Source organism: Anthonomus grandis, chromosome 1, assembly GCF_022605725.1.
Source record: "Anthonomus grandis grandis chromosome 1, icAntGran1.3, whole genome shotgun sequence".
Taxonomy (NCBI): domain Eukaryota; kingdom Metazoa; phylum Arthropoda; class Insecta; order Coleoptera; family Curculionidae; genus Anthonomus; species Anthonomus grandis.
In genome coordinates, this window is record NC_065546.1 from 6,847,449 (window position 1) to 6,870,802 (window position 23,354).

The following is a 23,354-nucleotide window of genomic DNA, read 5'->3' on the forward strand; positions in this document are numbered from 1 at the left end:
AAACAGCAAGTTGTTACTATCTGTATTGACAGTCCTAAGAAATTTTTCTCCACTCACTTTTGGAAGCGGAGAAGAGTAATGGACCAAAAAGGGTTATTTTAAATTTGAAAAAGCTTAATCAATTCATGACCTTCCTCACTTTAAGTTAAAGGACTATCTAACAGTATTAAAGTTAATTAGACCCAACAGCTTTATGGCTACAGCCTTAAAATATTGAATACACTAAAATAAACATTGGCTGCTTTAGATTGAGCGTAACATCTACACAGGGGGCAGAGGGGATATTTTTTTGATAAACATGCTTAGTGTTTCATGGTGCCAGTGATTACTCAATTTTAACAGAAGAGAATAAAGTGATATAATAAATTATTATAATAAGCAGAAACTGAATTGCATCTTTTATTATAAACCAAAAGGAAGACCTTTTTTACTATATTTACAGTAAACACTAATATTAATTAATATTCTTAATTTGGATTCTTTAAACCACCAAATTTCCACACACAGCGGCAACTCTGTAGTATTTGGCAACTGCGCTTATTGCTTACTCTTGGATGGTGCACCCGCATGTATGAAGCTTGTATGCTCGTACAGTCTTGGTATTAAAAGGATGTTTTGAGTGGTTTCAGGGCGTTTTTTTAATTAATATTAAAACTAAAAACTCCCTTTTGCTGAAAAATTATAAAGTCTGAAGTGCATCACATACATATATTGGGAAAAAGGAAATTCAAATCATTCCTTTCACAGGCGAGTTAGGTGTCAATGGTGTGTGTGATCCTTCTAGGCACTGATAATACTGACATAATAGAATGTTCTATTATGTCAATGTCAAGTGTTTCCAACACAAGTCACAATTTTACACCTAGATAAGACGGGTATTATCCTGCTTATAATATCTTTTAAAAAAGAAACTGGGCATCACATATGGCACTTTGTTACATACAGATCAGCCCTGATTCTATGTGGTGAAGTTTAGAATAGCCCTCTAATTAAGAGATTCCTTAAGGGAACTTTTCAACTGAGGCCTCCAAGGAGGAAGTGTAACTCTTTATGGGATCTCCAAATGATTATTTCTTTTTTGGTTAGTAATCAGGAATTTATCGAAAAACTCTATTGGCTTTTATTACAGGTCAACGAATTCAAACCTTGTCCAAATTTAAAGGTTTTTATAACTATCTTACCAGAAGAGATACAAGTCATTATTCCAGATGAGATTAAAACATGAATTAACGTCATGTATAAAACGTGACTAATTATCGAAAGGAACAACCTTGTCTGCATATTCCTTTTTTAACAAAACTTTAAAACTATGCACAGCGTCAGCTTTATTAACGTATATTCAGAGGACAGTGGAACAACGGTCTAAACTAAATAAGGAATTGTTCCTGACTCCCAGGAGAATCTACAAAGCTGCTACGAGAAACATAATTATGATGGTTGAAAGAAACATTGTCAGCAGCAGGTATTGACATTACTCGGTTTTCAAGGTATTACACAAGACATGCTGCCAAAAGGCTAGGAGTTGACGTGGGAACTATTAGGAAGACTGCAGGGTGGTCGTTAAAATCACAGGTTTTTGTTAACTTTTACAATTCTGTGGCAAGAAGTTACAAGGGCATAACACTTGACTTATACCCTTTTAACTTACCGTGCGTTTTTGGATTCAGAAGGTTGCCTTTAACATACTGACAAAAGGTCCTAATTTAATTCCTATTATTAAGCGAGAAATTTTGTAGCAAAAGGGCATAATTCGTTTTTTTTTGTTGCATAAAGTCTTAACTCAACATATACATTTTTAAGTTAATTTGCCAAACCTTAAAAACGGCATAACTCGAAATATCGCAAAAACTATTTGTTTTTGCGGCTGACAATAAAGACTTAAGTTGATATAAACATATTTTTATTCATATTACTACCCGACAAAAGGGCATAAGTTAAGATAATTGCCTCTTGTCAGTTACATATTGCAGTGTTAAAGATATATTTAGCTCGAGATATGGCTTTTTGTCAGTGCGCCTCTGGGAAGTAATTCATTTTCGGGTGTTCTCGCGGCAGGCGATTTTGTTTATTATGTTGTAATGTTTAGTCTTTAACTGAATCTGAACGAAGAAACACGTATAATTTTATCTACAAAATGAGAAGAAGTCGAACTCAGCAGATGATTGATGCTTGCAAGACGACTAATATAGATGTTAGGAACGACGAATCTTTTAAAGAAAATGATCTAAATTTGCAGAATACAACATATGACAACCGTAGCAGAATCAATGTGCGCCTTAAAAGGCTATTCGACCAAGATAGTACTCAAGGTAAACTTAATTTAAATTGTAAACATTTTTAAAGCATTTGTAAGTATAAGAAGCTTTTTACAAACTTATCTCGTTTTTAGTATTTCATGAAGTTGTTGAAAATGAAACAGGCACCTCAAGATATATAAATAATTATGGAGATATCAGCACTGATCAGCTTTTTTCCAGTTTGCAGCAAGTTTTACATTCCCCAAAAGATCCCAAAGTATATTTTGACTTACATAATGGTAAGCCTTTAAAATAGGGTGGTAATAAATTAATTGGTAATATTATTGCTACTGGTTTTAGTTGAATTTTCACCACTTCAAACAAATAGCGAAGCTAAGGAGTACAATGAAATACCGGTTTCCTATTTCCCAACAGATGACCCCAAAGTATATTGCCAGTTGCAAAATGGTAAGGCTTTAAGCTGAAGTGGATTTAAATTGACAGGTAATTTCTACGTTTACTTTTAGTTCAATTATCACCAGTTCAAACAAATAGCCAAGCTAACGAATGCCTACAAAATAACCCGATCTATGAAATAGCCGGTAAGTATACAAGCTTTGAGATTTATATTATTTTTTTTTTAAATATTTCTTTTTAAATAGGGTATTCTAATTTTATAGCATTTTTTTCTTTCAGGTTTTAACTGTTTAGAACCTGAAAACCCATATGATTCAGATGATAGCTTAAAAGACTCGTGTTACATTCAAAATTCAGAAAGCGACAGCGAGGACTCGAATACAGTAAATCAAGCATCAGGTTCGTCTACAAACTTCATGAGTAGCAAGAAGTTAAAGCAGAGAAACGAAGCTGAAAACAAAAAAAATTATGAAAAAAATATTGGTCAAAATAAACAGCAAGTTGATCAAAATAGCTGTGAATTAAACGAGGCCGAAGATGTACAAATAATAAAGTCAACGAAAACGCTGGAAAAAAAAACAAGAAAATTGTTAAAAAACTCTGGAAAAGAGTATACCTCTAAAAGTGGAAAAAAAGTTGTTAAAAGGAAATCCCGTCCTTTGAAACAAAATTGTCAAAGAAAATGCTTCATATATATACCAGACGAAGTTAGAATAAATTTATTTAAAGAATATTGGGAAATAGGTGAATACAATAGAAGAGTTATGTATATATCGTCTCTACTACAGATAGAGAGTAAAAAGTCCCAAATGTTAAACACCTTAAACAAAAGAAATAGGGAAAAAAGTGTTTCCTACTTCGTTGATTCGAAAAATGCGCGAACGCAAGTCTGCCAAGTATGCTTTTTAAATATTTTTGGTGAAACAACTAAATTTATCCGTAGTGTAATTTTAAAAAAGTCTTCTTCAGAAAGCGGGATTCCTGCTTCTGATAAAAGAGGGAAGCACCAACCAGTCCACAAAATTTCGAAGGAGAGAAAAGATACTATCATTAACCACATACAAAAGTTTCCTGCATACGAATCGCATTATTCTCGAAAACATACTGAGAAAAAGTATTTGCCATGCGACTTAAATAAAACAAAAATATTCAACCTATACACCGAGGAAACTTCAAATCCAGTATCTTTTAAAATATATTCTCAGATAGTTGTCAGTTTAAATTTAAAGTTTAAAAAACCCAGTAACGACACTTGTTCATACTGTGATTTGTTAAATATGCAGATTAAATGAGCAAAAGATCAAGAAACCCAAATTTTATTGGAAGATAAGCTCATCATGTTGAAGCCGAAGCTGCATTTGAAACGAAGAAAGTCGATAAAGCATTAGCTTTGGATAATCCAAACTTAAAAGTCATAGTTTTTGACCTACAGCAAGTGCTTCCAACACCTTATTTAAGTACAGGAACTGTTTTTTATAAAAGGCAATTACACACTTATAATCTTACCATTCACGAATGCAATACCAATCAGTCTTTTCATTTTATGTGGCACGAGGGTATTGCAGGTCGAGGAACTAACGAAATTGCCTCGTGCCTATACAAATATTTATTAAATTTGGATGAATCGGTAAATCACGTTATCTGCTACAGTGATACGTGCGGTGGGCAGAACAAAAACTCTCATGTTGCCAGCATGTTTACATATCTTGTTTCAGTCCACAAGCATTTGCAAAGGGTTGATCATAAATTTTTGATACCAGGTCACACACATATGGAGTGTGACTCGGACCATGCCTTAATCGAAAAATATAAAAAGAAGTCACCCTTTCCTATACATGTTCCACGCGACGGGTTAAATTTAGTAAGATTAGCAGGAAAGTCTAGTAATAAAATAAAGAATAAAAATGAAACTGGTAAAATTATTGTAAACGAAATGACAACAAAAGATTTTCTGGAATTTTCCCAACTTATGAAAGGCCCTTTAATATTAAAAAAACAAACAGACGATAAAGAAAAACTAATGTGGAGGGCACAGAAGTGGATAAGATATGAAAAAGAATTTGGTATGGTTCAATTTAAACAGTCTTTATCAGAGAGTGACGATTTCAAATTTGTAAATTTTAAGAGAAAGACCTCAAGTATCAAATTATCTGACATAAAGATAGCTCAAATATTATCTGGTAGCAGGAGTATCGATAAAAAGAAAAAAAAAACTTATTAGAACTCCTTGATCTAATTGATGAGGGTGCACGCGATTTTTATGTAAATTTAAACGTCACATCACAGGCACAGGTCCAAAATGATGTCGATCCAGATGTAGATCGGGAATATAGTGATATAGAATTTTAAATATTAGAAACTAAGTTTAAAGTTCGTTTCCCATCTTTTTAATTTTTTTCTCTTCTCCTATAATTTGGGTTTTTTTAATTGGTTTAAAACTTATTTAGCTTTAAAAAGAATACGTCTATCGTTTAGTTTGTTTCATTTACTGTTTCGTTTGTATTTTCTGCTAGAAAAAAATCATGCACCGCGCTTGATAGAGTTTGTTTAAAAGACTCTTTTTTTTGAAGAAAAATATTTTTGTTGTTGATTAATGTTCTTTGTTGTGTCTTAATGTTTAATGTGCGTACCTAGTAAAAATTTGAAAATTGGTTTCTCTAGTTCTCTCAGCAAAAACTTTTTTGTTCTTTTTTAGTAATAAGTAATAGGTACTTGATGAAGTACAATAATAATTTATTAAACTATTTTTAAAACGGAATTTCTAATAAAATGATAATAATTAATAAGTCTAGTTGTTTTAAATACTGAGTTTTATTTATTTTAAAAACAAATCGATAAAAGGGCCTATCTCGATTTAGATTCGTTTGACATTCTGTTGGTCATCTTATATTTTTAAAAGGTCCAATTATGCCCTTTTGTCGGCTAGGATTATATGTATGTCTGAATTATGTCCACCCATTTTTTTTAAAAAACATAGATACTTTTAGAAAAATAACTAAAATTTTTATGATAAATTAAAAAATACGTATTTTGACTTATGCAAACATGTTTTTTTTTTTTAAAGAGCGATTATTTTAAAGGTATCAATCAATAATATCCTTTAAATCTAGTCTTTCGTCTATCCTGAAAAGTTAGTAAATTTGAGTTATGCCCTTTTAACTTCTTGCCACAGAATTGTCTTCTGGTGGACTCTGATGACTGTTTTTGTGAGAACAATTTTGAATAATCTTTAGCTGTATTAAGTAGAAGTATAATTTGTTTTTATAAGTAAGAGACATTTTCAAATGGTTTTCTTAAGTCCTCCTTTCAATATGTTGCAATTTTTATCAAAGAGCTACAATAATATATATACTGTTTTTATTTTTATGTTATTTTGACAGATCTAAAAAATTTTACCTTTAAATGGCATGAAGTATTAACTGTTTTTACGGGAACTTGTTAATTTAATCAAGTAAAAACCGTCCTATACAACTTTAAACCTCTACAAGTATAAGTGATCTCAAGCACGAGGCGCCGAAATATAATTTAACGATTAAACGAACTTGCCTTGAAGTTCATTCGAAATTATATGTCTGCAAAGATCACTCCCACCCATTAAGACATATAAGGTGGCACAAAAAAAATTCCAATAAATTAACAAACTTAATTTGGACGGCTTTCTTCATGCCACCTTTTCTCATCTTTTAATTTAGATGACTGACATATGACAGCCGATAATACAAAGACCAGAAACCTTTTTTCTTCTTTAAAATTTGTGGCCCAAGGTGCAAGCACTACTAGTATAAGTGATCTCGGTATACCGTGATCTCTGCGGACGAGACGCCTCATATAATTCCGATTGAACTTCACAGGTAAGTTCGATTAATCGCTAAATTTATCGGAACACCGAATTTCGCTGCGCAACAAAAAATTGTTGCGCGACGATGTTACGAAAGGAAGTTTGTTCTATGTTTGTACGCACCTTAAGCATTTGTCAATTCCGCAACTTGATATGCGACGACAGACAGCTGATTATGTGACAGTGACAGTTTACCTTATCACACTTATCTGTCAGATTACAGAATTAATAACAAATATTTTATTTGTTTGATTGTGTACTGGGCAGGGACTATACAAAACTAATTAAATTAAAATATATATTAATCATAATATTTATTCTGAGAGACGATTCGGTAGTTTAGTGCAGCAATGGGCGAAAATGAAAGACAGCCTCTTCTGCAGAAGGAAATTAGAGATGGGGAGGATGGTACCATTTCCATCAGCTCTTATAATACAGCACAAACAGGAACAGGTCAGTATCCAAGGAATGACTAAGTTGTTAGATATTTTCTTTTTATTACTTTTATTAGTTTATTCAAGGACTCTTGAAGCAAAACAAATTTTGATTATATTTGCTTTGTGACCACTATCCTATTTGTCTTTAATAATTAATCATTAAATCTCTGATGGTCCAAAGTTTGTAAAGGTTTTTTCCTGGATTGGTATTGGTCTATATGCATACTTTCTCTAGTTCATATTTGTCTTTACACAGACAAAACTAAATTTACACTTATTTACACTTCTTTTTGCAGATCCTACAGATGATCCTACAGAAAATTAAAACTACCTAAACTCAAAAATAAATTAATATTTTAACATTGAGACCACAAACTATTATTAAACAAATAATAAGTTTTACTTTATGCTATTTAATTTCTTTTGACATATAATATATTTTCATATTTGATCAAAACTATTTATTATATATATATTATTATATAAACTATTTATTATAATATTAATAATTATTAACTTTGTGGCTATGATCAATTTATGATATTGTGTTGATGGCCTTAATAACTTTAATTTTAGATATTTGTATAAAAACTGACAAAAGGTTTTTGGTAAATTGAACCAGTTTTTTCTACACTAGAAAGCTTTTTATGTATTCTCTTATTTTTAAACTTTTAATTTAAATTTAGTATGTTTTAATAAGGATTCCCTGCATTCGGGAGATATAGTACTTGCAATCATATTTTATTTTGAAGAAACTGCAACTTTACTTTTTTACTTCGGCTTATGGAAAGATGTATAACTTTTTTTATGGCAGTTTTCCTTAAAATATTAATGGTGCTTTTGCTTATTTATTAATTTATTTATACAACATTTATACAATAATTAACTTGAAAAAAAAGGCAGATTGAAACACTTACATATAAGTGCAAATATTAGCTTAAGGTTTTTCAATTTTTTTTTAATTAAATTAAATGTTCTTGGCATAATTGATATCAGGGCTTAAAAGCCATAATTGGTTCTATAGAAATTATATATTTGAAGAAATATTGATATGCTATATCACAGCTGTATCTTAGAGCATTGAAATTTAGGAGACATAAATAAATTCAAAGCATTGATTAATTTATAGAGACATTTACGATCTTTGTGTTTTCTTCATGATACTAAAGAAGTCACATCAAAGAAAACACATTGATTGCATTAATGCAATTACACATCGCCCTCTTTGTATTTTCTTCTTTTGTTCATTTGGTCAAAGATAATTCATCATCATGTATTGCTCTTTCAGGATTACTTCCATACCATGATATGAACAAGAATCTGATATTTCATTACCCTTAACAATTTTATTTATTTTTAAGACCCATTCAATTTATAGATTCAATATCTAACATTGGAGGCCAAACAACTGTTAGTCCCATTGGTCCAGATGAGCTACCCCCACCTTTTTACCAGCCTCCCGAGGGAGGGGTTCCTATGGTTACTTGTCGTGTCTGTCAAGCAATGATAGATATTTCTACAAAAAGAGAGCAACATGTAGTCAAATGTTCTCAATGCAATGAAGCTACTGTAAGTTCCTATTAAGTTACTAATTAGTAGGTTAATTAAGTTTATTCTTCCAAAAGAGCTACTTTTAGATTGAAAACCAATAGCTCCAAATAGTTCAAATAAATATTTTTTATAGGTGTGAACCATTGAGATTAAAATTAATAACCTGTGGGTATTTTTTGTTATACATATCTGAGTATTTTTGAGTAGAAATATAGAAAGAGTGGGGTAGTTTGGCAAAAAAAATCAGATTTGATAACCTATATATGCTTGCTTTAAAGACAATATTTATTACTTAGATTTGTAAAAATCTAAAATGTTACTATCTTAGTACCGTAAAAGGTACAGTATCAGACAAAAATAGAGCGACTATACAGTTTTTTTCTTTTATTAAAAAAGCAAAAATGCAAGAAGAATTAAAACTCAATAAAACACAGACACTCATTAATAAACATATATTTATTACATAACATACCAAAATTCTTCTGATAAACAAAATCATAAAAAGAAAAGTTAAATATGTCTATACGATAAAAATTAAGCGGCACTTACAATAAAAATAAAAGTAAACATTATCAGATTGCGCCCTTAATATTTAGTCCACAAGCCTTTATTTGCGATTACCTGGCGGCACCTTTGAGGCATGGAAGAAATTAAATTATCAATTATATCTTGATCAATATTTTTCCATATATTTTTAATTTCTTCAAAAATGTACTCTTTGTTTTTATAGGTTTTACTTCTAAGTTGCCTATCCACAATTTCCCACAGGTTTTTGATTGGGTTAAGATCGGGCGATTGGGCTGGCCATTTAAGAATGGATATTTTATTTTCATTAAACCATTCTTTTATACATTTTGCTGTATGTTTTGGATCATTGTCGTGTTGGAAAATAAAATGTAGTGGCGTATTCCATTCCGCATAAGGTAGCATGACATTTTCAAGGCTATATTTATACTTAAACCTATCCATAATGCCCTCAATTTGGTAAATTGGTCCCATTTCATAGCCAGAGAAACAACCCCACACTAACACGGTGCCACCTCCATGTTTTACAGTACCTTGGACATACTTTGGGTCAAGTCTTTTACCTGCAATACGACGAACATATTGAACACCATCACTTTTATACAAATTAAACTTTGACTTAACAAGTACTTTTTTCCATTGCTCTGGTGTCCAGTGAGCATGTTGTTCTGCAAACAGAAGACATGCTTTAATATTCTTCTTACTAAGAAGCGGTTTTTTGGCAGGTTTGCATGCTTTTAAGCCTGCTTCAACTAGTCTGCGCTGTATCGTTCGAGAGGAAACATTAGAGCCCCCAGCTTCAGCCAGAATTTGCTTTGCTGAGAGAAAAGGATTTGCCTGGGAGATCCTTTTAAATTTCCTATCCAGTTCCAAGTTTTTCTCGGTCTACCCATCTGTTTTCAATCAATCAATCAATCAATCAATAGAAAGAAAGAAAGAAAATGTGCTATATTACGTAAGACAACAAAATCTTGTGTACAAGCATCCTAAAAACTAAAAAAATCCAAATTCACTTTAAATTTCAAACAAACATAACTTCTAAAACACTTTACCATAAAATTTACACACATTACCAAAATTAATCATAACAAAACAGATTGAGAGAAAAAAGCATCTTTTTGATAAATTTCATTAAAAAATAAGTAAAGCTGTCAATAAAACAGAATTTAGAAGAAGTAAATTACATTATTTAACAGGAAACAAAACTAAAACACTAAAATGATGTCAGAGCACAGGTTAAAAGGTATCATTAAAAAAATCGTCAAGGCTATAATATGCCCTGGATAATAAAAGTGATTTTAATTCCTTTTTGAATCTCTTAACTTCTAAAAATTTGTCTGATACATAGAGGAACATGGTTGTAAATTTTTTTGCTGAGGTATATAAGTGAGTTCTTCGTGAGGGAGGATGTAGGGATTGGTAAGGGAAAATCGTTAACCTGACGAGTCATATGACCAGTGTTAGAGGGAGGTTTAGGACATTTATGAATAAGAGTAGCTGTTTCTAAGATAAAAAGAGAAAAAAGAGTTAGGATTTTTTGAGATATAAAGAGAGGTTTACAAGAATCTCTTAACCCAGCGGAACATAGGTATCTAACTGCCTTTTTTTGAATCACAAAAATTATGTTTAATAATCCCTTGTTGCTTAAACCCCAAAAAGGCAAGCCATAACGAAGGTGGGACTCAATAAGAGAAAAGTACACTGAACGTGCAACTACCCCTCCTAGCTCATGCCCCGCCATTCTTACTGCAAAGCATCCAGAGGATAATTTTGATGCAAGATTTAGGATATGATCTTCGAAGCGAAGGCGACCATCAATGGTAATACCAAGGAACTTACAGCTTTCTTTGTTTTGCAAGGGGGAGTTTTCACTAAACATAAGGCCCTGAACGTCACACTTAAATCCCATAATAAAGGTTTTGCCCACATTAAATACAAGCCTGTTTGCAGCACACCACTCCGATAAAATCTTAAGATCCTTAAAAACCTGGGCTCTAACATTATCAGAATCTCTATGATTCCATAAAATGGTGGTATCATCAGCAAACTGAACCACTTTGCCCTGCAGTTTTAATGAACCCAAATCATTTACATAGAGCAAAAATAATAGTGGTCCTAACACTGAACCCTGAGGTACTCCAGTTTTAAGGGATCTGGAATCGGATAAACATCCAGATACTGTAACTCTTTGGGTACGATTAGACAGATAGGATTCCAGCCATTGCAATGCCACACCTCTAAAGCCATAATTATTGAGCTTAGACAGCAGTATTCCATGATCTACACAATCAAATGCCTTGGATAAATCGCAAAACACTGCCGCCGCGGACTCTCCAGAATTTAAGGACACATAGACACTCTCCAAAAAGCCGAAAACAGCGTCATGAGTCCCTTTTCCCGTTTGAAATCCAAACTGATTTGCAGATAAAATGCAATTATGTTGCAAAAAAGATAAAATTCTGATTTTTGCAAGTTTTTCAACTATCTTGGAGAGGGTAGATAATATAGAAATTGGACGGAAATTACAAGGCTCACTCACACCTCCACCCTTATAAAGAGGGATAACCACTGCCTCCTTCAAACATGCTGGAAAGATGCCATTATGAAAGGAATTGTTTATGGCAGAAGCTAAGGCATTCAATGCTGAGTCAGGCAAAAGGAGTAGTAATTTTGATGATATTCCATCAGCTCCAGCTGATTTATGGTTTTTTAAGCTTTTAATTGCATCTCTAACATCAGTAAGGCTAACAGGATAAAAGAAAAAAGAATTTTGAACTGACACTTGTTGAATATAATGCAAAGGATCAATATTAGTATTCACATCCTTGAGCAATAAATGAGGAATATTACAGTAATAATCATTTAAACTATTTGGTCTTACTTCCGGTTCTGAAACTTTCTTGTGAGAATGCCTGAAGTCATTTATAATTGACCAACATTCTCTCTGCCTATTTGAGGACATATTCAAGCGGTCACTATAATATTTAACCTTAGCTGCTTTTATCGTCTTTCTATATAGACTACGATATTTCTGATGATAAAGAATAATGTTTGCATTAGTTGTAAACTTGCACAGCTTAGCCAAAAAACGGAGGTTTTTAGCTGAAGTTCTGAGGCCTGCTGTGACCCATGGTTTTCTATTTTTCATTTTAAGCCTCTTTTTAGGAAAACACTGATTGATCTTGTCACACAGCACATGAAATAACAAAGTAAACGGGTCAGGAGCCATTTCAACTGCATTCCAATTAACCAAAGCTGCAGTAGAAGAAAAAGCATTAAAATTTGCTCTGCTGAAAATTCTTCCTATATAATGAGATGAAGAAAATACAGTGTTGCATGGAATCCTAGCGAGAATGGCTTCATGGTCAGAAATACCAGATGAGAGTACTCTACATGACACATCATTTAAATTTGTACACAAATAATCAATAGTAGTTGCAGATGAGGATGCTTTATTGTCATAAAAGTAAATTTGTTGACAAAGCTGTAAAAAAGAAAAACATATACACAAACATGTAAAAAGGTTATTTAGCAAGCTATGGTCCATCATCCTAAAGGCATTCTGCTTCCATGAATATGGTTTACCTATACCGGTAAAACCAACAACATCCCCATTCTTCAGAAATACTCCTCCAAGACTCTGAACCAAAACATACAAAGCTAATGTAATGTCAAGAGTATCAATATGTATAACACAAACAGATATTATTCACTCCCAAAATATACAATTTCATTAAATGTAAAACTGAAAAAAAAAATGAATCACAGAAATAAATTAGGCGAAATGATATGGTGTAAAAAATATAAAGAATATACCTTAAAGTCCTGCAAGAAAAACGTAAAAATATAAAAATTTTTTACCATCAAATATAAAAGTTCTTTTGATCAGTGAACTTGTAGGCATAGGCAAGAGCACATCATTAGCGCATCGACTGCTATAATCATGCCTATTAGTTGTGTTCACATTTATAAATTTCTTATGAACGAGGCAAACAGATTCCAATATAAATAAGGCAGGAAGGGTTAGGATTTTATGAGTGATAAATAGCTGTTTGCAAGACCCTCTCATACTCACATTACACAGACGTCGGATCGCTCTCTTTTGAAAACAAAAACCCTATTAAATAAGTAATGTGTGCATGCACCTCAGAAACACAAACCATACCTTAAATGGGACTCAATTAAAGAAAAATAAACATTTCTCGCCATGTCAAAATCAACCTCTCCTGCAACCACTTTAAGAGCATAACAATTTGCTAATATTTTTCTACACAATTGCGTGATATGGCCCTCAAAGTTTAGTTTATTATCAATAAATAAACCTAAAAATTTATTTTCGTCTAAGTTGTTTAGAATGTGATTCTCCAAAAACACATTATTTAAATTGCATTTAAAATTCATAACACTAGTTTTTGAAATATTTAAACACAGTTTGTTGGAATCACACCATTTCTTGATTTCAACAATATCTCTGTTAATTGTAGTATTTAGATTCATCGCACTCATGTCATGCCATAAAATTGTTGAATTATCCGCAAACTGAATGAATTTACCTGAGATCCTAAGATTGCCTGTGTCATTAATATAAATGAGGAATAGAAGTGGCCCAAGAACTGAACCCTGAGGAACACCATGAGTCACAAGCTGCTCCCTTGAAAGGGCACCATCCACAGAAACACTCTGTATTCTAGTATGCAAATAAGACCCAAACCACTGAAGAGCCAGACCTCTGAATCCATACCGCTCAAGCTTCCACAGCAGTATTTCGTGACTAACACAGTCAAATGCTTTGGTCAAGTCACAAAACACTGCTGCAGCAATATCACCACTGTTCAAGCTCAAAAATAAGGACTCAAAGAATGAAAAGATTGCATCTGATGTTCCCGTGGCACTTTGAAACCCAAATTGCTCCGGTCTTATAATTTGCTTCTCAGCTAAATATGACATAAGTCGCATTTTAACCAATTTCTCGATTATTTTTGAGAGGGTGGAAAGCAATGCTATTGGTCTGTAAGAAGAGGGTGATTCTGAAGCTCCCCCTTAAACAAAGGCATGATTCTGGCTACTTTAAGACAATTGGGAAATTGGCCATTATTGAAAGAATGATTAATAATTGCAGATACAAGTACCTCCAGTGCCGAATCAGGTAAATTGAAAAATAGCCGTACATTAAGTTCATCATAGCCAGACGTATTTTTCTTCTTTATCTCCTTTAGAGTAGACTTAAGCGCAACTAAATCAGTTGGCAAAAAGAGGAAAGAATCTGGTCCAGCCCTATACTCAAAAAACTGTTAACAAAACATAGTTGGAAAAACCCTGAATTTGACTTGCTATGTTACTACCTCAGTACAGTAGAAGTTATTCAGCCTATCAGATTCAATATTTACCTTTACAATATTGCCCCGTTTACCTCTTAGTTCATTTACTATCTTCCAAGCCTTCCACTGAACATTATTTGAATTACCTAAGCGACTTTTAAAGTATCTTTGGTTAACTACTTTTCTTCTAATTCGATAGTTCTGAATGGTCCTCGACACAACAGATTTTGAAACCCTTAGTTCTTGTTTTATTACGCATTGTGGTGTTCCCATCTTATATGATGCAATAATTCTTTCTTTAAGATCAATAAAAAAACTTTTACCACGAGGCATTTTTAAACCAAATATAGATGTGATATCGGTCAAAACCGATGTTTATCTACTAATGGTATGAACAATATCGATCAAGTCGCTTTATTTTTGTCCATGAAAAAATGCATAAAAACAAACAACAATTTACTAATCTCTTGCTATTCATCACAAGAGACAAAGAATGTTTAAATAGGATTACCAAAGGTCTGTACTGATACTACAAAACTGTTCCTAATTATACGAGGTACAGTCACAAAGTTTTTTAGGAATATTATAGAGTCGCTTAATTTTTGTCTGATACTGTATAATAAATAAAAATATTTTAAAAATTGTATTTTGGTATGATATACATAGATTCAAAAATCCAAAAATATATTAACTATAAAAATTACTCATTATTAAACATTATTGAATACTTTATATTTTAAATTATCTTTTCTTGTTCTTTTAAAGTTATTCAGTTACCAATTTTTATGTACTATTACTGGATTCTTAAGGTTACTTTAAAACAATAAATTTTTTATCTTTTTATTTTACAGAAAACTATCTATAATAAATTAATATTTTTACATTCTTTTCCCTTAAAACTTTTACTTTATTATCATTTTAATCAATCATAAATGTTGTTAAACAATTGTTAAGATTACAGATTAATTTTTTTTATTTCTAGGAAAAAAAAGCTATTTTTACATAATAAAAGTCCTTATAATGTACATGAGCTTAGAGTTTAGACCCTCTCATGTTTTACCTAACTTATTTTACTGGATTTTCCTTTTGTAGCCAATTCGAAATGCTCCTCCAGGTAAGAAGTATGTACGCTGCCCCTGCAACTGTCTTCTCATTTGCAAGAGCTCTTCTCAGAGAATTGCATGCCCACGACCCAACTGTAAACGGATTATAAACCTGGCTCCAAGTCCAGTGACGCCTCCTGTTCCCACTATGCCGGGAATGTGTAGGGTTATTTGTGGACATTGTCAGGACACATTTTTGGTAAGTAAAATAAAATTGTCTGTAGGATTTTAAAATGTTTATGGTTTAATTATTAAATTTACTTAGTAACCTGTTAGCAAGGATTGAATCTAGTTGTTGTATTAATTGGATTCAAATAAACAAATTATTATCAATTAAACAATCGGTACATGAGGATAAATGATGAACAAAAAGCAGGTTTCCTAACATATTCTTTCTATGCATAAAATTTAAATCACATGTGGTGGCCAAAAGAAAGAAAGAAAGAAAATGTGCTATATTACGTAAGACAAAACAAAATCTTGTGTACAAGTATCCTAAAAACTAAAAAATTCAAATTCACTTTAAATTTCAAACAAACATAACATCTAAAACATTTTACCATAAAATTTACACACATTACCAAAATTAATTATAACAAAACAGATTGAAAAAATTTCAAAAAAAGCATATTTTTGATAAATTTGATTAAAAAATAAGTAAAGCTGTGAATAAAACGGAATTTAGAGGAAGTAAATTAAAATATTTAATAGGAAACAAACTAAAACACTAAAATGATGTCAGAGCACAGGTCAAAAGGTATCATTAAAAAAATCGTCAAGGCTATAATATGCCCTGGATAATAAAAGTGATTTTAATTTCTTTTTGAATTTCTTAACTTCTAAAATTTGTCTGATACATAGAGGAACATGGTTGTAAATTTTTTTGCTAAGGTGTATAAGTGAGTTCTTGGTGAGGGAGGATGTAGGAGGGATTGGTAAGGGAAAATCGTTAACCTGGCGAGTCATATGACTAGTGTTAGAGGGAGGTTTAGGACATTTATGAATAAGAGTAGCTGTTTCTAAGATAAAAAAAAGAAAAAAGAGTTAGGATTTTTTGAGATATAAAGAGAGGTTTACAAGAATCTCTTAACCCAGCGGAACATAGGTATCTAACTGCCTTTTTTTGAATCACAAAAATTATGTTTAATAATCCCTTGTTGCTTAAACCCCAAAAAGGCAAGCCATAACGAAGATGGGACTCAATAAGAGAAAATTAAAATCAAACGTCAAAATAAAAGACTTTGAAAGACCTTTTAAACAAGCTATTACTCGATACCCCTTGCCATTTCAAATTTTTAAGGGGATGATCCTGGGGGGCATTGGGTGAAAGAGGGTAAAGTAATTTTAGGTTAGAAAGTTGTCCCCCTTGACAAACCTTTTGACGTATTTCGGCGTTTTTTTTTAAACAGTGGTTTTCGATAAATCCGTGTTGGGAAGTTTTCAAATGAACACCCTGTATATTAACGTAATTGATATAGTGAATTATTACCCTATATTTTTTTGTTTTTAGCTTTTATATGTTTTTAGCGTTTAATAACTTATTTTCAAAATAATTATAATTGGGAAAGTCTTTATTCTTGTTTTAGTTCTAATTAGGTTAGTATGTTTTAACGGTCTGAGCAGCACATGCGCGCTAGCTCGTGTATGTGTTATCGGTTGTTTTTATAATCGCAGTTCAGTCCGAATTACCTCTTAGCATTGTGTAAATTCTTGTAATAAAAAAAAAATGTAATTTTTTATGTACAATGTTTAAGTGGTAATAAAAGTCTTTTAAATGTGAATTAATAAACCATTTTTGTTCCAGTTTAACACATTAAATAACGCCCTAGCCCGCTGTCCGAATTGCCATAAGGTCTCCTCCGTAGGCCCTGACTATTCTCGCGGACGCGGAAATATATTCTTCATATTAACCGTAATCTGTTTAGCACTTGGTATAGGGCTTACCGCTGGCACTTACCCGTTCGCCAGTACTCATAGCGGGATCTATGTAGTTTATGTAGGTTTCTTTTTCTTTGGCCTCGTTTTCTTACTTCGTAGTATATATTATTACTTTATGAAAGTGAGCACCATTGAAGGCCCAATGTAAAATGGGTTATTGAGCTGATAAATGTGAATAAAGATGGAAAGGGTAGAGGAAAATCGGGGATTTCAAAAATATCGTTGGCTCTCTAGTATATTTTTAATTATTATTTATATATAGCTAAAAACGTGATTTCATAGCATTAATAGCACTTTTATGTAACTCTAAAATTTTTTTTAATGAAAATAAATGTTTTAATTCTTATTGATACAAGACGTGAATAGTAATTGCTATTGTAATCAAATTTTGCTTTTTTGTTTGACTATAGTAACTTGTATATTACCCTTTCTATCAATAAATTCTATAATAATTAATTAATAATTGTAACAATATTGCTACTACAGTAGTTGTTATCTTATTTTTAGCAATTGATTATTCTAGTGTGATTTATAAAAAGGTTTATTGTCTTATATTTAATTTAAATGTTTTTTTTTGTATTGTCCGATAAATTGTATATTATTTATAGTATATAGTGTAATTCCTAAAAAAAATATGTCTTGAAAAACCTTGAAGGTCCATATATTTTTCCTGGATTCTGAATAAAAAGTGATATTATTTTCTAGTTTGTGGTATGATGTTATGTAGAATGTAGATTATAATGATTTGAGAAAACATTCCATTGGAATAGATGCGTTTTCGGTTGCAATTTTAATTTTTTCACCTGACCCAGTAAAAATATATTTACCCTCTCGGGGTGAATCAAAAAATGTATATGGATAGATCTTTATAGTGAATTTTATAATATAATATCCTACGCATATAATAATAAAAAATATTTTGAAAATGAGTTTAATTCGTTGTTATTGTTAAGTTTTCATTTAATTTTCATTTAGTTCATTTAGTTCATATTGATTCATGTTCTTTTATCACTCGGTATTTTTTCTTTAGTTAAGTTTAATGACTTTGGTTGACTCACTTTGTTAAGGAAGTATTTCATTTGTTTAAATAATTTAGTTTTTTTTTCGTTTTGAGGCCTTAAACAGTGCGCGTTTCATTTTCATTCGAGCTCTAATCGTCAAACAGTTTAGAGTCGCGACTCAACACCGAAAATTCGCTAGCGTGAAAGTGTAGATAATTTGTAAATCTCGGCCACCGATAATAAAAGGTAAGGTCTCACAACAGCGTTTTCCAAGTTTTTAGTTAATCTCATTAAGTGTTTACAGTCCACTAAATTACCTTTTTTTTTCCTTTTTTTTCATCGTGAGTTAACTAACTTTTTAATTTTATTTTTTTATTTGAACTCAGCGCAATTAATCAACATTATTTTTGGTTACTTTGAACCGCATTTTTTGCTATTCACACTTTGGCCTTTTGAAAATTAACTTATAATTTTATAGAATAAACCGCCCAGTTAATTCAATCATATAGGCTTAAAAAGTACAATTAATTAGTTGATCAATTTTCTTCTCTTTTTCAATTTCAAAAATACATTGCATTATTCATTTTATCTTTAGTTAGTTTGCAGATAGTTTAAATATCGATCGCAAACATTTCATCGCATTTTCTTAACAAGAATTTATGAATTATCGTTTAAATCAACACAGGTCGTTTTTCAAGTTGAATTCTTTTGCAGGATTATATCTAAAGGTAAACAGTGCACATATTTTTTCCAACAGGTTTCATTTTTATATTGGTTTTAACAGGGTGTCACAAGTACATTCATTGGAGTTTTTTAATTGTTGCTTGTATTGTATACGCAACATCATTCTCGTTTTCTTATAGTCGGTCTAAAGTCGGTCTTGAGACTCCGTTTCTTGCCTTAAAATTTTCTTCTGAATTCATTTAATTTCTTCTGTTTTCTTCGTTTTTTTTTTCGGATATAGTAGGATGTCCGATAAACTGAAAAGAGAAGACTGAAAACTGAATTTAATCGTCTATCGGATATTCTTAATATATCGAGAAGTGCTAAAGAAGACACTTCCCAACATATAATCTTTAAATTGAGTTATGATATTTTGGAATCAATTAGAACTGAGTTTTTCAAGCAGCATAACGTTGTCATTAGTTGCATTCTAGATGATGAGGATCAATTCACCGAACAAGACGCGGTACGAAGCTCATTTGAAAAAGATTTTTGGTATATTAAATCGATTTATTTTGAGCTGTTTGGAGAATCATTGACTACAAATATTTCATCTTCATCGTCTAGTAATCAGTCCCATGTAACACTGCCAAAATTAGAGATTCCATCCTTTTCTGGAAATATTACACAGTTTGCCACTTTTAAAGATAAGTTTGATGCCTTGATTCATAATAACAGTACTTTGCGTAACATAGAAAAATTTAATTATCTTTTCGAGTTTCTTACGTGGTCAGCCTCTGACCTTGATTCAGAAGTTACCGAAGACAGATGTCAAATACACAACCGCTTATGAAATGCTAGTTAAGCGATATGAAAACCCTCGTTTAGTTGCGGCCACACACTGGGCAGCTATCGAAAATACCCCCAAACTCACAACTGAGAATCCTGCCGAGTTAAGACAACTTTTGGATACATTTTCTGATAATCTTGCTGCATTAGGAAATCTTAACTTTCCTGTAGCTTCATGGGATTTCATTTCAGATGTTGCTTAAACGCTTACATGTTTCTATTGCTACTGAATTCGAATTGCAATATGATTCACATACTACTCCATCATTACAACAGCTTACAACCTATCTACATAAGCGTTGTGCCGCTCTCGACAATGTTTGCTCAGCCCTTCATGGAAAAGATAAAAAATCATTTAAGAGAGAGGATCGCTTCTCAAATTCCAAGGTTGCTCTTCTAGGCACTGAGCAATCTAAATCTAGCAGTTGTGCTATTTGTAAAACAGCACATTCTGTTTATTGTTGTCCTATCTTTTTAACAAAAACTCCTAATGATAGATACCAACTTGTAAAATCGCTGAAAATGTGTTTAAATTGCCTAAGTAGTAGTCATTCTGTCAAAGAATGTAAATCGCCGCATGTTTGTCATAAATGTAGACAAAAACATCATACCTTACTTCATTTTGAGAGAAATTATTTTTCTGGTAGTAGCAGCAGTACTACACCACCCGCACTCTCATCAACCAGCTCCATCCACAATGATCAACCATCTAGCTCTCAGGCGGACTCCAGGTCTACCAATTCTTCGCATCTGGTAGCGAGTAGCCGTAACAATTATAATTCTAGTAATGTGCTGCTTTCTACGGCTCTTATAGATATGTTAGATGGGTCAGGAACATTTCAGAAAATTAGAATATTGCTTGATTCTGGCTCGCAACTTCACTTTATCTCACAAAATTGTGTTAAACGTCTTGGAATTACTTCCTATAAGACGCCTTGCTCCGTTCAAGGTATTGGAGAAGCTCATGTACAAAACTGTGCAAGAAGTGTATTTACCAAGATTCGACCTTGTAATAAATTCACTCCGAATTTTGATTTGGAAGCTGCAGTTCTTCCAAAATTTTGCGGGCTATTACCTAGTCATCCTATTTCTACCGCAAACTGGCCTCATCTACGCAGCGCGTCCTTGGCTGACCCTTTCTATGATACTCCTAGCTCTATTGATGTATTAATAGGTGCTCCATTGTTTCCCTATATTTTACTGGAGGGTAGACTTACCGGTGACTATAATGAGCCAGTGGGAATTAACACTGTTTTTGGTTTTATATTGATGGGTAAAACGGTTTCCAACTCTTCACCTATCGCTACACAATCGCTTCTCTGTTATCAGGCATCAGTTAATGATACTATGCAGAAGTTTTGGGAAGTTGAAGAAGCACCACATGTCAAAGTTTTATCTCCCGAAGACGAGAAATGCGAAAATATTTTCCGTAAAACTACGTATCGCAATCGGGATGGCCGATTTGTGGTTTCCTTGCCCTTCCGATATTCTTCTCTGTGATACTAAAGCTTTGCATTTAGAATTGGTATCCAGTCTATCTACGGAGGCTTTCTTAGCTGCTTTGAGACGATTTGTAGCTCGCCGAGGTCGCTGCCAACATTTGTACAGCGATTGCGGTAGCAACTTTATTGGTGCATCCAAGCAGTTAAATAATTTTATGTTAAAATCCGCCGCATCTGAAGGTATAACATGGCATTTTAACCCCTCCTCTGCGCCCCACTTTGGAGGATTGTGGGAGGCCGGAGTGAAATCTGTAAAAACTCATTTATGCAGAGTCATTGGTATGCAGTGTTTGACATATGAGGAGCTAAATACTGTATTGGTTCAGATTGAAGCCTTTCTTAATTCGCGACCTCTTACACCCTTTAGTAATGATCCCAATGATATGACGGCTCTAACCCCGGGTCATTTCCTGACCTTGGAACCTCTGGGTGTTCCTCCTGAATTGGCTGTCACCTCACTTCCCGTTCGTCAATTGAATCGTTGGCAAATGCTTCAAAAAATGCACCAAGATTTTTGGCGTCGTTGGTCTAGTGAGTACTTGCATACGTTGCACGTGCTAAGTAGCATAAATCCAGTGGTAATCTTTCACCAGGAACTTTAGTTTTAATTCGCAATGATTTGGCCCCTCCTCTGCATTGGTCAATGGGCCGCATAACTGAGGTACATCCAGGTTTAGATGGAATAGTGAGAGTTGTTACTGTTCACACTAGTAATGAGACTTTAAAGCGACCTGTGGTGAAGCTCTGTCCTTTGCCACTTTCGGAGGACTGAAAAATGCAATGCATTTTGGTGGGCGGTATGTTAAGTTTTCATTTAATTTTCATTTAGTTTATTTAGTTCATATTGATTCATGTTTTTTATCACTCGGTATTTTTTCTTTAGTTAAATTTAATGCCTTTGGTTGACTCACCTTGTTAAGGAAGTATTTAATTTGTTTAAATAATTTAGTTTGTTTTCGTTTTGAGGCCTTAAACAGTGAGCGTTTCATTTTCATTCGAGCTCTAATCATCAAACAGTTTAGAGTCGCGACTCAACACCGAAAAATCGCTAGCGTGAAAGTGTAGATAATTCGTAAATCTCGGCCACCGATAATAAAAGGTAAGGTCTCACAACAGCGTTTTCCAAGTTTTTAGTTAATCTCATTAAGTGTTTACAGTCCACTAAATTACCTTTTTTTTCCTTTTTTTCATCGTGAGTTAACTAACTTTTTAATTTTATTTTTTTATTTGAACTCAGCGCAATTAATCAACAGTTATTATTGGTTCAAGGTATTAAGTTTCAAGTTCCATCCGCGAAAATTATTTATCATTATTGTTTTCTAAAATTTTATGAATTGGAGTAAATTCTTGGTTGCTCTTAATAAGAAGTGTTATTGTCAACATATTTCATTATTCTCTTAAGTTTTGAGCTAACGGATGTTAAGGTTTAAAGAAAAAATAAACAGATTTATTAGGAACACTTTTTGACTACAATTCTTAGTCATAAATTTGTATCACTTGCTGTGTGTAGGGGGTTAGAACTGAATATTTTTAAGGAAGAATTATTTATTTAAGTTTGGGAAAACCCCATTAGCTGTTACAAAAATTACAAGTTTGATTTACATTTAAATAACAATCTAAAAAGCAAATAACAAAAAATAAATTGACATACTAATGAGAAAACAAAAAACAGAAATCCTATTAGAGGTAACCTGGTACATAAGCCCTACAAATACTATCTAATTAAATCATTAACAATAAAACATGTAATCTCAATTATTGGGAACAAAGTAATTCCTTAGCTGATTTAAAGATAAATTAAATACATCAATATCAAGATTATTTATCAGGGTCAAATTCCTATCAATAGGAATATTTACAGCATACAAGGTTCTATGAAAGGGAATATAGAATATTGGCTGGTGTCTTAGCTGTTGGTACGATATATTAAAACCAATTGAATATAAGAGAATAGCACCGTCCAATATGCCATTAA

The 23,354-nt window shown here is 32.5% G+C and overlaps 1 protein-coding gene and 1 long non-coding RNA gene across 2 annotated transcripts; both read left to right on the top strand.

Moving 5' to 3' along the window:
- The first annotated feature begins 2,599 nt into the window (after positions 1-2,599).
- LOC126740182 (uncharacterized) lies at positions 2,600-5,689 on the top strand. Its single transcript, XR_007661815.1, has 3 exons — positions 2,600-2,705; positions 2,765-2,839; positions 2,934-5,689. It is a non-coding gene; the product is annotated as an uncharacterized LOC126740182 (long non-coding RNA).
- A 993-nt stretch (positions 5,690-6,682) lies between these two features.
- Positions 6,683-18,293, top strand: LOC126739455 (type 2 phosphatidylinositol 4,5-bisphosphate 4-phosphatase). Its single transcript, XM_050445171.1, has 4 exons — positions 6,683-6,945; positions 8,308-8,498; positions 15,416-15,625; positions 17,231-18,293. The coding sequence occupies exons 1-4, from the start codon at positions 6,843-6,845 to the stop codon at positions 17,510-17,512; spliced, it is 786 nt and encodes a 261-aa protein (XP_050301128.1). The 5' UTR covers positions 6,683-6,842; the 3' UTR covers positions 17,513-18,293.
- Positions 18,294-23,354: the final 5,061 nt, after the last annotated feature.